Source organism: Coregonus lavaretus, assembly GCF_964263955.1.
Source record: "Coregonus lavaretus genome assembly, chromosome: 31".
NCBI lineage: Eukaryota > Metazoa > Chordata > Actinopteri > Salmoniformes > Salmonidae > Coregonus > Coregonus lavaretus.
Window position 1 is genome coordinate 22,838,461 of NC_140018.1, and position 12,413 is coordinate 22,850,873.

A 12,413-nucleotide genomic window follows, 5' to 3' on the forward strand; every position below is an offset into this window, starting at 1 on the left:
GTCTTTTATTTGTAATAAATTAGCAAAATATTTCTAAAAACCTGTTTTTTCTTTGTCATTATGGGGTATTGTGTGTAGATTGATGAGGGGGGAAAACTATTTAATCAATTTTAGAAAAAGTCAAGGGGTCAGAATACTTTCTGAATGCACTGTACCATGTAGAACAAAGATGTGTCTCTGATAAGGAATCACATCAGCTCTGCTGCATTTCTATCTGTCACATTCCTAATTTGTTGTCGAAAACATGGCCCAGGTGGTAGTGTTGCTTCTAATAGAAACATACCCAGAACATGGTTGCCATATTCTCAGAATATCAGAAATGTCTATATTTACAGTAGCATGTCTGTACTTTCTCACAATTGCCATTTAAGCAATGATGATGCCAGTTATACCAAAACAATACACAACACAGATTTCCATCTCAAAGTTTTTATGTGGAAAATAGACAAATTGTAACAGAATCACCTGGGACTAGTGTTGGGGGTAATATTATTACTTACAGTAATATAGTACAGTGATAAATTACTTTTATGAGTAACGGAGTAATATAACGAGTTATTGTCTTCAAATATTGTAATATTATTTCAGATACTTTTTCAAGTAACCCGTATATTACTTTCAGAAGCATATCTTTACCGGCGTGTTATATACATGTATATTTTTAAAGCCTTGCTTACGGAATTCATGCTGTAGGCTAACCCGTTTCCAATAGGCTATCGTAAGCCTAAAATCAAAGAAAGATATCAGCTGTGTTGTTACCCCTCTTAACCTTTTCCTTGTGGAAATGGTCGAACCCAGGCCACCAGCACCAATAACGAACGCCCTAACCACTGTCTCAATAAAGATATATCTAGGGCATGTGCTAATTGGGACAGTATAGTTAGGCCCGTCCAGAAGAAACCCTAAACCCTCCTCCCTAGGCAACCATATTGTCATGCCCTGGCCTTGAGAGCCCGGTTTTCTTTAGTTGGTTTGGTCAGGGTGTGAATTTCTATGTGTAAGATCTAGATATATGTTGGCCGGGTGTGGTTCCCAATCAGAGGCAGCTGTCGATCGTTGTCTCTGATTGGGGATCATACTTAGGCAGCCATGTTGCCTACCTATGTTGTGGGATCTTGTTTCTGTGTGTTTGGCTTGTTTGATGTTAGCCTTTAGAATGTCACGTTACTTTTGTTGTTTTGTTCAGTGTTTATTCAATAAACGAACATGTACGCATACCACGCTGCACCTTGGTCCAATCCTGTACTCAACGAACGTGACACACATTCTGTGTATGTTTGGTGGGACGTTGATGGAATATTCTCCTAACCCACAGAAAACTGGACACATGAATGTTCTTGCAACGTTCCCATGAAATGTGTCTAGAATATTAGTTTCTAAAGTTCTGAGAACATGTTCTGGGTAAGTTCTATTTCACGTTAAGGGAATGGTCTCTTAGAAGCATTCCTTGCACATCACGGGAACATTACTATGAAAACTCTAGTTAATGACCTAATGAGACTATTAAGGGAATGTTCTCTAAAGTTGTGGTAACGTCTGTTGTTCGCTGGGTTCACACCGCTTCACACTGCTCAAAATGGCCAGTTAATTAGACTGGCAAATTATAGCCCCTGACGCTTCCTTGCAGCAGATTGTGGGAAATGCATGTTCTTCAAGAGCTCTTTTATTCCAAGGACCTGGAGAAGAAGCACTGTAGCAGCTTCGGATACTGAGGTATTGTTGTTAAAAGGCCCAGTGCAGTAGAAATGCTGTTCTTCCTGTGTTTTATATCATATTGTACAACAGCTGATGAAACTAACACTGTAAAGAGCAAACAAATTTAATCAGTGTTATTTCCTGATAGTTGCTGGTTGAAAATACAATTTACACAGGACCTTCCAATCAGCAGGTTTGCATGGGCGGGCATTTCGGCTTTCCATGGTGACATCACCATGCGGTAAATTGGTTAAAAGACCAATAACAAAGAGAGTTCCAAACCTCTCTGCCAAGAACAGCTAGTTTTCAGTTTTCCCCTCCCAACTCAGAACACTCCCAGACAGTCCTAGCAAAATTCTTGCTTGAGAAATAGTTGTTTGCTAAAAAGCTATTTTTGCCCATTTTAATGGGAACCTATTACAGTAAGGTACTTAACTGTTACCCAGAAATGTTTTGATATTGATTTAAAAATGGCTGCATTGGGCCTTTAAGATGCATCCCTTGAAATGGGGTCTTGGATATGATTAGGAGCAGGATTTTTTTGTCTGGCCATGTGACCTGACCAGGAACAACTCTGGGCTATAGTTATATCCTATGAGAGACTCCTCCTCCCAAATATCTACCAATACAACTGTGACACAGCCCAAGGTCAATATTTTGCCCATGCCAAATCTTACCTGAACTACAGGGGCCTGTTGCACAAAACTAGGATAAGGGATTAAGCCAGGATATCTTGGTGATCCTGGCTCAATTGATCCGTAATCCGGTTGCACTAAAGATGGATAGGGGGCAGGAGGATATGTTATGGTATAAATTACCATGGAGATTTATTCTGTGGAGCTAGCCTGCTCCAGACCAGGCTAAATTCCAGGATCTATTTAATCTCATCCCTAATGTCAGTCAGCAGTCACCACAAATGGAAACCAATAGTTATTTCACTGCTCACTATACATTGTTATCACATATAACTAGACCCACTGTCATTATTTAAACGTTTGTGATCATTAATTTCAATGATTTTGGATAAAAAATGATTTTTAGATGATGTTGCTATCATTAGATAATTTACAGTTTCCCATAGACTATAAGGCTATATATAAAATGATAGAATATTAGGGCCACAGAGGGGAAAAAAACACAAGTCATAATATTGTAACCAGTTGTTTTAAAGGAGGACAGTTGTTAAAATGACAGATGTGGGGCATTTCGTGAAATTGTACTTCAGTATGGTTTCATAAACAAAGACATGCTGATGTGCCAGAATATTAAGTATCACATTGTCATAAGTATCAAAACTGTAAAAACAATATGTAGCTTTTCTGCAGAAAGAACCAGCCTCATAAATTTATGACTTTATCCTTTTTCTTCAGTGTGGCCCTAGTACTCTGTCATATAAACAAATACACATTCCATATGAATATAAAAACACAATGTGTAACATTATGTTCCTTTATTGAATAAGGACAAAACAAAGCAGGTAAACCATCAGCTCCTTTCGAAACTGAAGTCACAGTGACTCTACAAGATGGAAAGCACAGAATCCAAGCATATTATACAAAATGATACATACACATTCAAAGGTCTGTATATAACACACCCTGCATGTCTGCACACTAAAATAAATGCAGGACAAATCCATACACATCAACTGAACAGACAAATGAATGGATGCAGTAGCCTCCCTGCAGCCTTGTATTACACACAGTATACCGCACAAACATCATAAGAGGCCAAATTCGTAAAAAAACGAACCCAAAAAAACCCAAATTCCTCTGCCACCGCAGGACATATTTAACCAAAATTGAAAGCACACATACTAACTAAAATAATTCAACACATATTGGTCCCTCAGCAGCCGACCACTGTCGTCATCAGGGAAGATTGCCGGATTGTCCCAGTCCATGGCTGGTGGCACTCTGGGGGCCCTCTCCTTCCTCAGGCAGGCCACATTGTGGAGGACAGCACAAGCCACAGTAATATCACATGCCCTAACAGGGCTGACCCTTAATTTGTGAAGGCAGTGAAAGCGTGCCTTCAGGAGGCCAAAGGTCATTTCAACTCTGGCCCTGGTCCTGGCATGGGCATGGTTGTAGGCCTGCTGTGCTTCCTGGGGGTCTGTGAAAGGTGTCAGGAGAAAAGGCTGGCAGCCATACCCCCTGTCTCCCAGCAACACACCAGAGAATTCACCTGTCAACACAAAATCTCATCATTACTACCTCATAAACACAGTGATATTCTTGACACAGCCATGATGGTTATAAATAGGGGTTGTGTGGCTTACCTTGTGATAGGCACTGATAGATTTCAGAGGCCCGAAAGATTCTGGAGTCATGGACTGAGCCAGGCCATTTTGCCACAACATTGCTGATCACACAGTCAGCATTGCAGACCATCTGAAATCATAAGATGAGGAATATTACACCAATCAATGCACATCACTGGCAATGCAGAGTGTTCGTCAATGGACAATATCAAAAAGTTATGTTCACCTGAACATTAATGCTGTGAAAGGATTTCCTATTCACAAAATCGGCCTCATGGGCACCTGAGGGGGCTTTTATCCTTATGTGTGTGCAGTCCACTGCACCAATGACATTGGGGAAACCTGTCACACAAAGTAATGAGTATCCTACTATGTGTTAACAGTTGTCCTGTAATTTGTAGATCCTCTTACCTGCAATCCTATAGAACTCCTCTTTGATGTCACAGAGTCTTCTGTGGCCAGGGAAGGAGATGAAGACATCTGCTAATGCTTTGATAGCCAGACACACACTCCTTATTGTGCGGCAAATTGTGGCCTTGTTCAGCTGTTCTGCATCCCCCACTGAGTACAGGAAGGCTCCACTAGCAAAAAAGCGCAAGGCCACACAAACCATTTGCTCCACACTCAGTGCATGGCTCCGTGCAGTGCGGTGCTTAATCCTGGGACCCAGTAGTCTGCATAGATACCTGATGCCATCTGCAGAAAACCTGTATCTTTCATATAGATGGTCATCAGGGAAGGCCAGTGGGTCCAACCGGTCCCTGAAGACCCTTTCTCGCCTGAAGGCTCTCCTCAGCACAAGTGCTTCTTCATCCACCACATCTCGCACGAATGGGCATGCCATTGTCAGAGCAGAAAGGAACACACAATTTTGGGCCTTCATATAGGCTAGTGGCCACACCTGGTGCTGGGGGGGTGGGCAAAAGAGGGCGATGCCTTATAACGATGACTTGGTTGTACTGATTGCTGGGAAAATAAAAAAAACCTTAGAAAGATGCCACCGTCCTGTGTGCTCACAATAAGAGCTCATATGTCATGGCTCACTTGACTTTACGAGAATATACCTAATTTTTATTTTGAGCTGTGTCATCTTCTTGGAGCTGGGGGAGGAAAGAAAAATAATGATTAATACATTTGTGTTACAGTTAGCATACAGTGTACATTGAAGGCATATCTCACCTCCCTCTCAAGTTTTTTTATTTCAAGGTCCAGTTTCCTAATTGTCCTCTTTTTTATTTCGGACTCCAGTGCAAGATTTTCCATCTTTTTCTTCTTGTACTGAATGTCTATGTCTGCCAGTTCTATTTGGCGCCGGAGGTGGTTGCCATACAACTTTCTGATAGCTTGTGAGCTCTGTGAACACAATACAATTAGCGCAGCTGGAATTTGGCAGGATGTGGTGTCCTTTTATTAATACGCACTGTTGCCAGGCTGGTTTTCCCACTGTATAGCATCTGGGTCCTGTAAAAGAAATTAGATTTTTTGATTTTGATGAGGACTCCTCACCATTGTAGAGTAAATAGTACTTTCACAGTCTTAACATGATACCTCATGCCTTCTGGAATCCAGAGAGATGGTCTCCTCCTCATCATCGTCTCCATCATGTGCTGTTGCTGCTGCACTGGGGCCTTCACCCTATCACATTTAATCGGATTCATATTGAAGCTAGTAGACAAGACATGCCAGGCCTACAGTATGCCTTTGATGGAGTACTCACTGGATCAGCATCGTCTGGTGCTTGTGCTGGTGGCTCTAACAGGAACACAGTGCTGCCAGACACTGCAAGGCAATAGGTAAACCAAAGTCAGACAGTCCAAATTGATTCAATATGAATGTGGTTGTATCCCATGTAGAGATGGAAGGACATACCTTGAATGAAGCGGGTGGCATCTTGGGAGGAACCTATGCTCGTCTCTTTCCCCCCAGGGATCCCCTCTAAGACGGGCCTGCCTTTATTTAGCTCCAAGGCCATGTCCTCTGCTGGGGTAAGGTCAGCCTTTGGTGACCCACCACCCGTGCCTTGTCTGTGGGTATTCTTTTTCACTGCTAAAACAGTACAGACAATGTGTGAGCAGGCACCTTCTGGGTACAATATATGCTTGTGCTTTGTTAAATATTAGTCAGGGACCATACCATTCTGCAGAATGTTCTTGTATTTGATTTTGACCTGCTGCCATGTCCGTTTTGGCCCGTTCATGTTTAATCTACACACACACACACACACACATTTAATGGAGTCACACTGCAAAAAATTACTTGGTATTTTTGTCTTGTTTTCAGTAAAAATATCAAAAAATTTATCATAGCTTTATACAGTGTGATGGAGTTACTTTACACAATTTCACTCATATCTGCAGTGCATTTCAATAAACAATTTAACCGTTTCATAATTACAGTACAACTGCATTTTTGGAGATGTGAATTAAATATTTGAATTGTCATTGTGATGTTTCAGCGGAGCGGTGAGTGTGTAATTGTGCACTACTTACGCATTCAGGCGGTCTGCAATACTTTGCCACGCTTTTTCTCTTTGCTTTATCACTGTGGCGGTGTTGCCTTTCTTCTTAATTATATCTTTTACCTCCTCGTATGCCTCCATGAGGATTTGTGCTTCCGACGGGGAAAAGTACGCGGCTCTAGTTGCCATGGTAAATCAGTTAATCTGTGATCTGTGGCGGGGTCTATTTGAGTGAGCCGTGAGCGCGCACCTATCCAGGATTGGTTTCACCTGGCTTAATGAATCCGTGTCTGCTCATCCTGGCTTGGTCTTTGTGCAACCAATTAAGCCTGGATGCACATGTTTTGGCTTCATTGAGCTCAGCTGAGTCATTTATCCCGGATGTCTTAATTCTACTTTTGTGCAACAGGCCCCAGGTCTTACCTGTATTAGGTTCACAAAGTCAATAATGACAGACTTAAGGTGTGTGCATTCCATATCCACATGAGGTCATTCAGCAGTTCCTCAAAAAATTATAATTCTCAGCATTCTATCTTCACCACCACAAAGGAATGTGCAAGTATCAGTGTAAGAACAGTGTTGTGATGAATGAATGAATGAATGAATAAGATTAATCTGCTTCCTCTGTCATTTCTATACCATGAACTGACAAAATAACTTTATTTGGAGTAAGAGGGAGGGTGAGACATACAGCTTTTTGACACGTTGTCTAGCCTTCTAATTTCTTTCTGCTTTGAAAAAGTATTTGTAGCTTGGCATTGCAATGAGATGGCAGATAATGAATTACGCCCATTCAACCCTCAGGCCTGTTTATCAGACATTATCAGACTGATGTCTCGTCTCTCTCTGTATGGGTAAACATCTGGAATCTGCCGCTCGCTGCAGAGTGCAGGGGGGACGTGGGCCTAAAAAGCTGGGATGGTTCATTCCTGGGCTGCCGGACAATGCCAGAGAGGAATCCCAGTATTCCCAGGGCAGGCAGCTCTGTTAATCTAGCTACCGACCCCACTGTCCCTCCCAGGTAAGGCCTAGATGGGCAGGGCTAGGCCTGGTAGGCTACTGTGTGGGAATCCATCACCAGCCAGTCTGTATACCGCTGTCATTATGAGACTATAAAGCTTTATATCTCTATTCTAGAATATTTATCTCTGATGTTTAGCTCTCCTCTCTTCACAGCTTGTCTCCTGCATCCTGAAATAAAGGACTTCCTGTATGTATATGGAAATATCTCTCTGGCCTCCTCCTGCCTCCTCTGCTCTGCCGTGTGAGAGCCAACCAACCCTGAACAATCAGACATACTGTAGCTCCCAGCAAGAGATGTAATTTCTGTTTGCAACATGAGACACGACTCCTGATACACTGTCAGGGAACTGGGAAAGCTGGGATACAGCAACTGAAGAGAGGCAGCAGAATGTAGCCAAGCAAAATTCAGCCCAAATATACTGTACTAGAAACATTTGTTTATGCCTCTAGTCCCATACAGTTACTCCAGAATTTAACACCAATCTCATAAATCTCATATAATAATGTGCCCTGTAATGTCAATTGGGCAATATCTGTCTGTGAACTACAAGAAAACCCAATGGTATATTTGTGAGAACGGTTCGGTCTTTCCATAGTACATGTAATAAAATGTGCTTTTCAGTGGAATGGTTTCTCACAAATTGCCATAGCATCTCTCCCCTTCCTTTGAGTGTTTACGAGTCTGTTTTCAATGGTTATTCCCTGATAGATTCGGTAGGCACAGACACACCACTGTCAAACACGTTTTGTTTATGCCTTACATAAGCTTTTACACTGAAAATAAGGGAGTGTCCCTATAAATCACAGTGCTTTATGTGATAATAGCTTTTGTTCTGATCATGTCAGTGGGCTATGGCTGCTCTTTGATTGTCTCTAGGGCTGAATGAGGTGCGGCTTCCTCCATGCGAACCCATCGCCACGGAAACTGCGTTTTGTGCCAGAGAAGCTTCTCAGGGAGGAGAGGCACGCTGCCCGCACCCCACCACTTCGGTCTCCATTTAATTAGCAGGGAGAAAGGAGGTCTTAAAAGAAGACACTTCCCCCTGAAGTCATCCTGTGGGTCAGTGAACAAGAGAGAGAGAGCTGCCTGACGCATTGCCTGCCTGTAAAACCACACTAATATCAAGCCCAGCTGTGAGGGAGGAAGGTTATGAGGAGCCAAGCGCCTGCAATTTGTTGAGGTTAGGAGAGCACTGCTCCCCTTCAGAGCCCATTTGTTTGCTAGCTTAAGTGAGGATACATAGTTTTACTGCTGTGGTGTGTTCAATCATTGAGTGAGTGGGAAAGGTTTTCAAATGAAGCCTTTCCGCCCAATGGAAACGTGCTAGGACCTTATGGGAGAAATGGTGTGCTTTATTTGGCTAATAAACTGTGTTGTACACCAAGGAGGTGGGGGGTTACTAATTGTCTCTTTAGTGGGGCAGTGAACAACATTAAGCAACATTAATAACAAATGAACCAAGCAGAAATGTGAAGGTGAAGACATATCAAAATATCTATTTATCCTTATTATAACCCTCCACCATTTCATGAAGAATTTATCACTCCCACTCTGCACTAGTTTTCACCTTTTTAAGCCACGTTCCTTTCAAAGGTCACTGTGCATGGTTGAGACTTGCATTACCTACCGTTCAACGCCTTGTCTGCTACAGCCAGGCCTCTTAGAACAATGGAATGATTGATCAAATTAGTGTTTGAGGCTGTGACTGTGACTTTCCCCACATCTCACCTCTGTGTCCTGACTGAGTCCCTGGCTAAAGAAACCAGGCAGCTGTTCTGTTTAGAGCACCTGCCAGGTCTGTTTTACATAATAACATCATACACTCTCTCAAGACTGTCAGTGGAAAAGAACCCACTGGAGATCTTTGAACTTTTACTGCAGTGGGCTAAATCAGGGTCACACAGAGTGATTATTGGTAGTCTTAAACAAATCTACTTTGAAACAAAAGTATACACCTCACACACATGATTATGGGCTTAAAAAACAAGACACCTGTACCATGTCAGATATAGAGTTGAAATGTATATAATTTTGAGTTTGCATCCCAATACTACACTTTATATACATCAGAGAAGACTGAAATATAACACAACTATTTGACATAGAAACACCAGATTTTTGTCTGCTCTTTATTAATTATGAAATTATGAAAAATATTAATAACGTTCCACCCATGAGGCCAAAGAGGGCGCTTTTAGTCATTGACTGCAGGAAAGGGCTACAAGACAAAGTCTTATCAATTTTAGAACAGCCAATCCCTCAAAGTCCTTTCAGTCCACATGAAGAAATATTACAGTTTACTACAGAATACTACAGTACTTACTATAGAATTCTGTAGTAAACTGTAGTATACTGTAGAATACTATACTACACACTGTAGTATCCCTCAATCATGTGTAGTACTTACTATAGATTGTTGTAGTATACTGTAGAATACTATAGTAAATACTACAGTATTATCCACACACAAAAAACACTGTAGTAAATACTACAGTAATATCCGCAAAAACACTACAGTCCGCAAAAACACTACACCCTTTTAGCTATAGTAAATACTACAGTATGTAATTTGCATATACCCATTCCCCTCCCCCATATGATAATTTGTGCCACCCATACGTGAGAAACCTACATGCCAAGTATAGACCATATATTTTGTTCCTACAGGTTATAGAAGAGTGCAGAAGCTTATAACTATCTGTTCAGACTCTAGTCCTAACTACAGGTTAAGGAAAACTTGCTCTTTTAGTATTTCCCCAGTAGGTTTCCTGAAGGAGAAATGCTCCACTTCTATGTGAAAGATAATAAAACAAAACACTACAGTAAATACTACAGTCATGTCTGCAAAAACACTACAGTAAATATTACAGTATACTACAGTCTGCAAAAACACTACAGTAAATACTACAGTATTGTACAGTCTGCAAAAACACTACATTAAATACTACAGTATACTAAAATCCACAAAAATACCACATTATTTACTATAGTATATACTACAGTTTTCTTTTACTACACTATAGTTAACTGTAAATGCTACAGTATATTACAATATATTACAGTGAATACTACAGTAAAGTCCGCAAAAACACTACAGTGAATAATATAGTATATTGTATTTATACCATAGTGTTTTTTATGTGGGGGCTGTCCAACATTGACTTTTATGACCTGCTTGATAACATTTAGGGTGAGTTATTTGAACATTTTCTCATACTGTAATAATAGGTAATTGCCTTCTTTGCCTTGTCCAGTTGTTATTGTTTCCCATCACATTTTTGAATTGCATTTCATAGAGCTAAACAGCTCACATTTTGCTAATGATCATCAGGAGCACTATTCCCCTCCATTTGCAATTTGTGGAGAGTAAGAAGTTAAGGTCAGATAAGGCTACTATACTGAACAAAAAAATTAACGTAACATGCAACAATTTCTAAGATTTTTATGAGTTAAAGTTCATATAAGGACATCAGTCGATTGAAATAAATTCATTAGGCCCTAATCTATGGATTTCACATGACTGGGAATAAAGATATGCATCTGTTGTGGCTGTGCGAAGTTGCTGGATATTGGCGGGAACTGGAACACGCTGTCGTACACGTCGATCCAGAGCATCCCAAACATGCTCAATGGGTGACATGTTTGGGATGTATGCAGGCCATGGAAGAACTAGGACATTTTCAGCTTCCAGGAATTGTGTACAGATCCTTGCAACATGGGGCCGTGCATTATCATGCTGAAACATGAGGTGATGGCGGCGAATGAATGGCATAACAATGGGCCTCAGGATCTCATCACGGTATTTCTGTGCATTCAAATTGTCGTTGATAAAAGGCAATTGTATTTGTTGTCCGTAGTTTATGCTTGCCCATGCCATAATCCCACCGTCACCATGGGGCACTCTGTTCACAATGTTGACATCAGCAAACCACTCGCCCACTCGACGCCATACATGTGGTCTGCAGTTGTGAGGCCGTTTGGACGTACTGCCAAATTCTCTAAAACAACATTGGAGGCGGCTTATGGTAGAGAAATTAACATTACATTTTCTGGCAACAGCTCAGATGGACATTCCTCCATTCAGCATGCCAATTGCACTCTCCCTCAAAACTTGAGACATTTGTGGCTTTGTGTTCTGTGACAAAACTGCACATTTTAGAGTGGCATTTTATTGTCCCCAGCACAAGGTGCACCTGTGTAATGATCATGTTGTTTAATCAGCTTCTTGATATGCCACACCTGTCAGGTGGATGGATTATCTTGACAAAGGGGAAATGCTCACTAACAGGGATGTAAACAAATTTGTCCACAAAATTTGAGAGACATTTCTGGGATCTTTTATTTCAGCTTATGAAACATGGGACCAACACTTTACATGTTGCGTTTATATTTTTGTTCAGTATACATGAAGTGACGGAGACCCATTCCTCATATCTCTGGTCTTAACTGTACTGTACCTCCTATATAATACCAGGCATACTGGGTAGAAATGTCTCTTCCAGATGACTGCCCTCCCTTACTCTACAAAGGGAACAGGACGCCACAAACCATATGTGATATTCAGCCCCTCTCCTCCTCCTCCTCCTCCTGTAAAGAATGTGAAATGTGTGGGTAGCACTGGCAGACACTGAGGTGAAAACGGCTTACTGCTAATGAGTCTCTTTGGGTTTCTGTTCTATGGCTTACAGATGGTAGGGGTAGCTCAGCAAGACAAAACAAAGATGTTTCACTTAGTTTCTTGTTTTGTTTCCCATTTTAGAGTTATTGTGTGTGTGTGTGTGTGTGTGTGTGTGTACACTCCATGCTCCCTATGACCTCTCCTTGTGAGTTATGGGATCACATGGTTGTTTCAATGTCATTTTATGCAATGTAATGAATTCCATTCTTCCTCTCCCATGACAGATTGATGTTTAGTACACTGAACAGGAACAGAGACATTGTTCTCAGCCTTAATCAGATAGTTAGCTACTTCA

At 41.3% G+C, this 12,413-nt stretch overlaps 1 protein-coding gene across 2 annotated transcripts; it reads right to left on the reverse strand.

The window, feature by feature from the left end:
* Nucleotides 1-3,108: 3,108 nt before the first annotated feature.
* LOC311106641 (putative nuclease HARBI1) lies at nt 3,109-5,232 on the reverse strand. 2 transcript variants are annotated; one of them, XM_084149031.1, is made up of 4 exons: nt 4,370-5,232; nt 4,185-4,300; nt 3,977-4,088; nt 3,111-3,882 (listed from the first exon to the last, which is right to left on the reverse strand). In XM_084149031.1, the coding sequence occupies exons 1-4, from the start codon at nt 4,839-4,841 to the stop codon at nt 3,512-3,514; spliced, it is 1,071 nt and encodes a 356-aa protein (XP_084005157.1). In that variant the 5' UTR covers nt 4,842-5,232; the 3' UTR covers nt 3,111-3,511. The 2 variants fall into 2 exon arrangements, 1 of the variants encoding a protein (XP_084005157.1); XR_014610347.1 differs by lacking the exon at nt 4,185-4,300 and having other exon boundaries at nt 3,109-3,882; nt 4,370-5,147.
* Nucleotides 5,233-12,413: the final 7,181 nt, after the last annotated feature.

Bases quoted from the DNA above. Each gene is read 5' to 3' on its own strand.
- LOC311106641 (XM_084149031.1), bottom strand. From the start codon at position 4,841: ATGAAGGCCCAAAATTGTGTGTTCCTTTCTGCTCTGACAATGGCATGC. The intron at 4,089-4,184 runs GTGAACATAACT...TTATGATTTCAG, and splicing joins TTCACAGCATTAATGTTCAG to ATGGTCTGCAATGCTGACTG. The intron at 3,883-3,976 runs GTAAGCCACACA...TTGTGTTGACAG, and splicing joins CTATCAGTGCCTATCACAAG to GTGAATTCTCTGGTGTGTTG.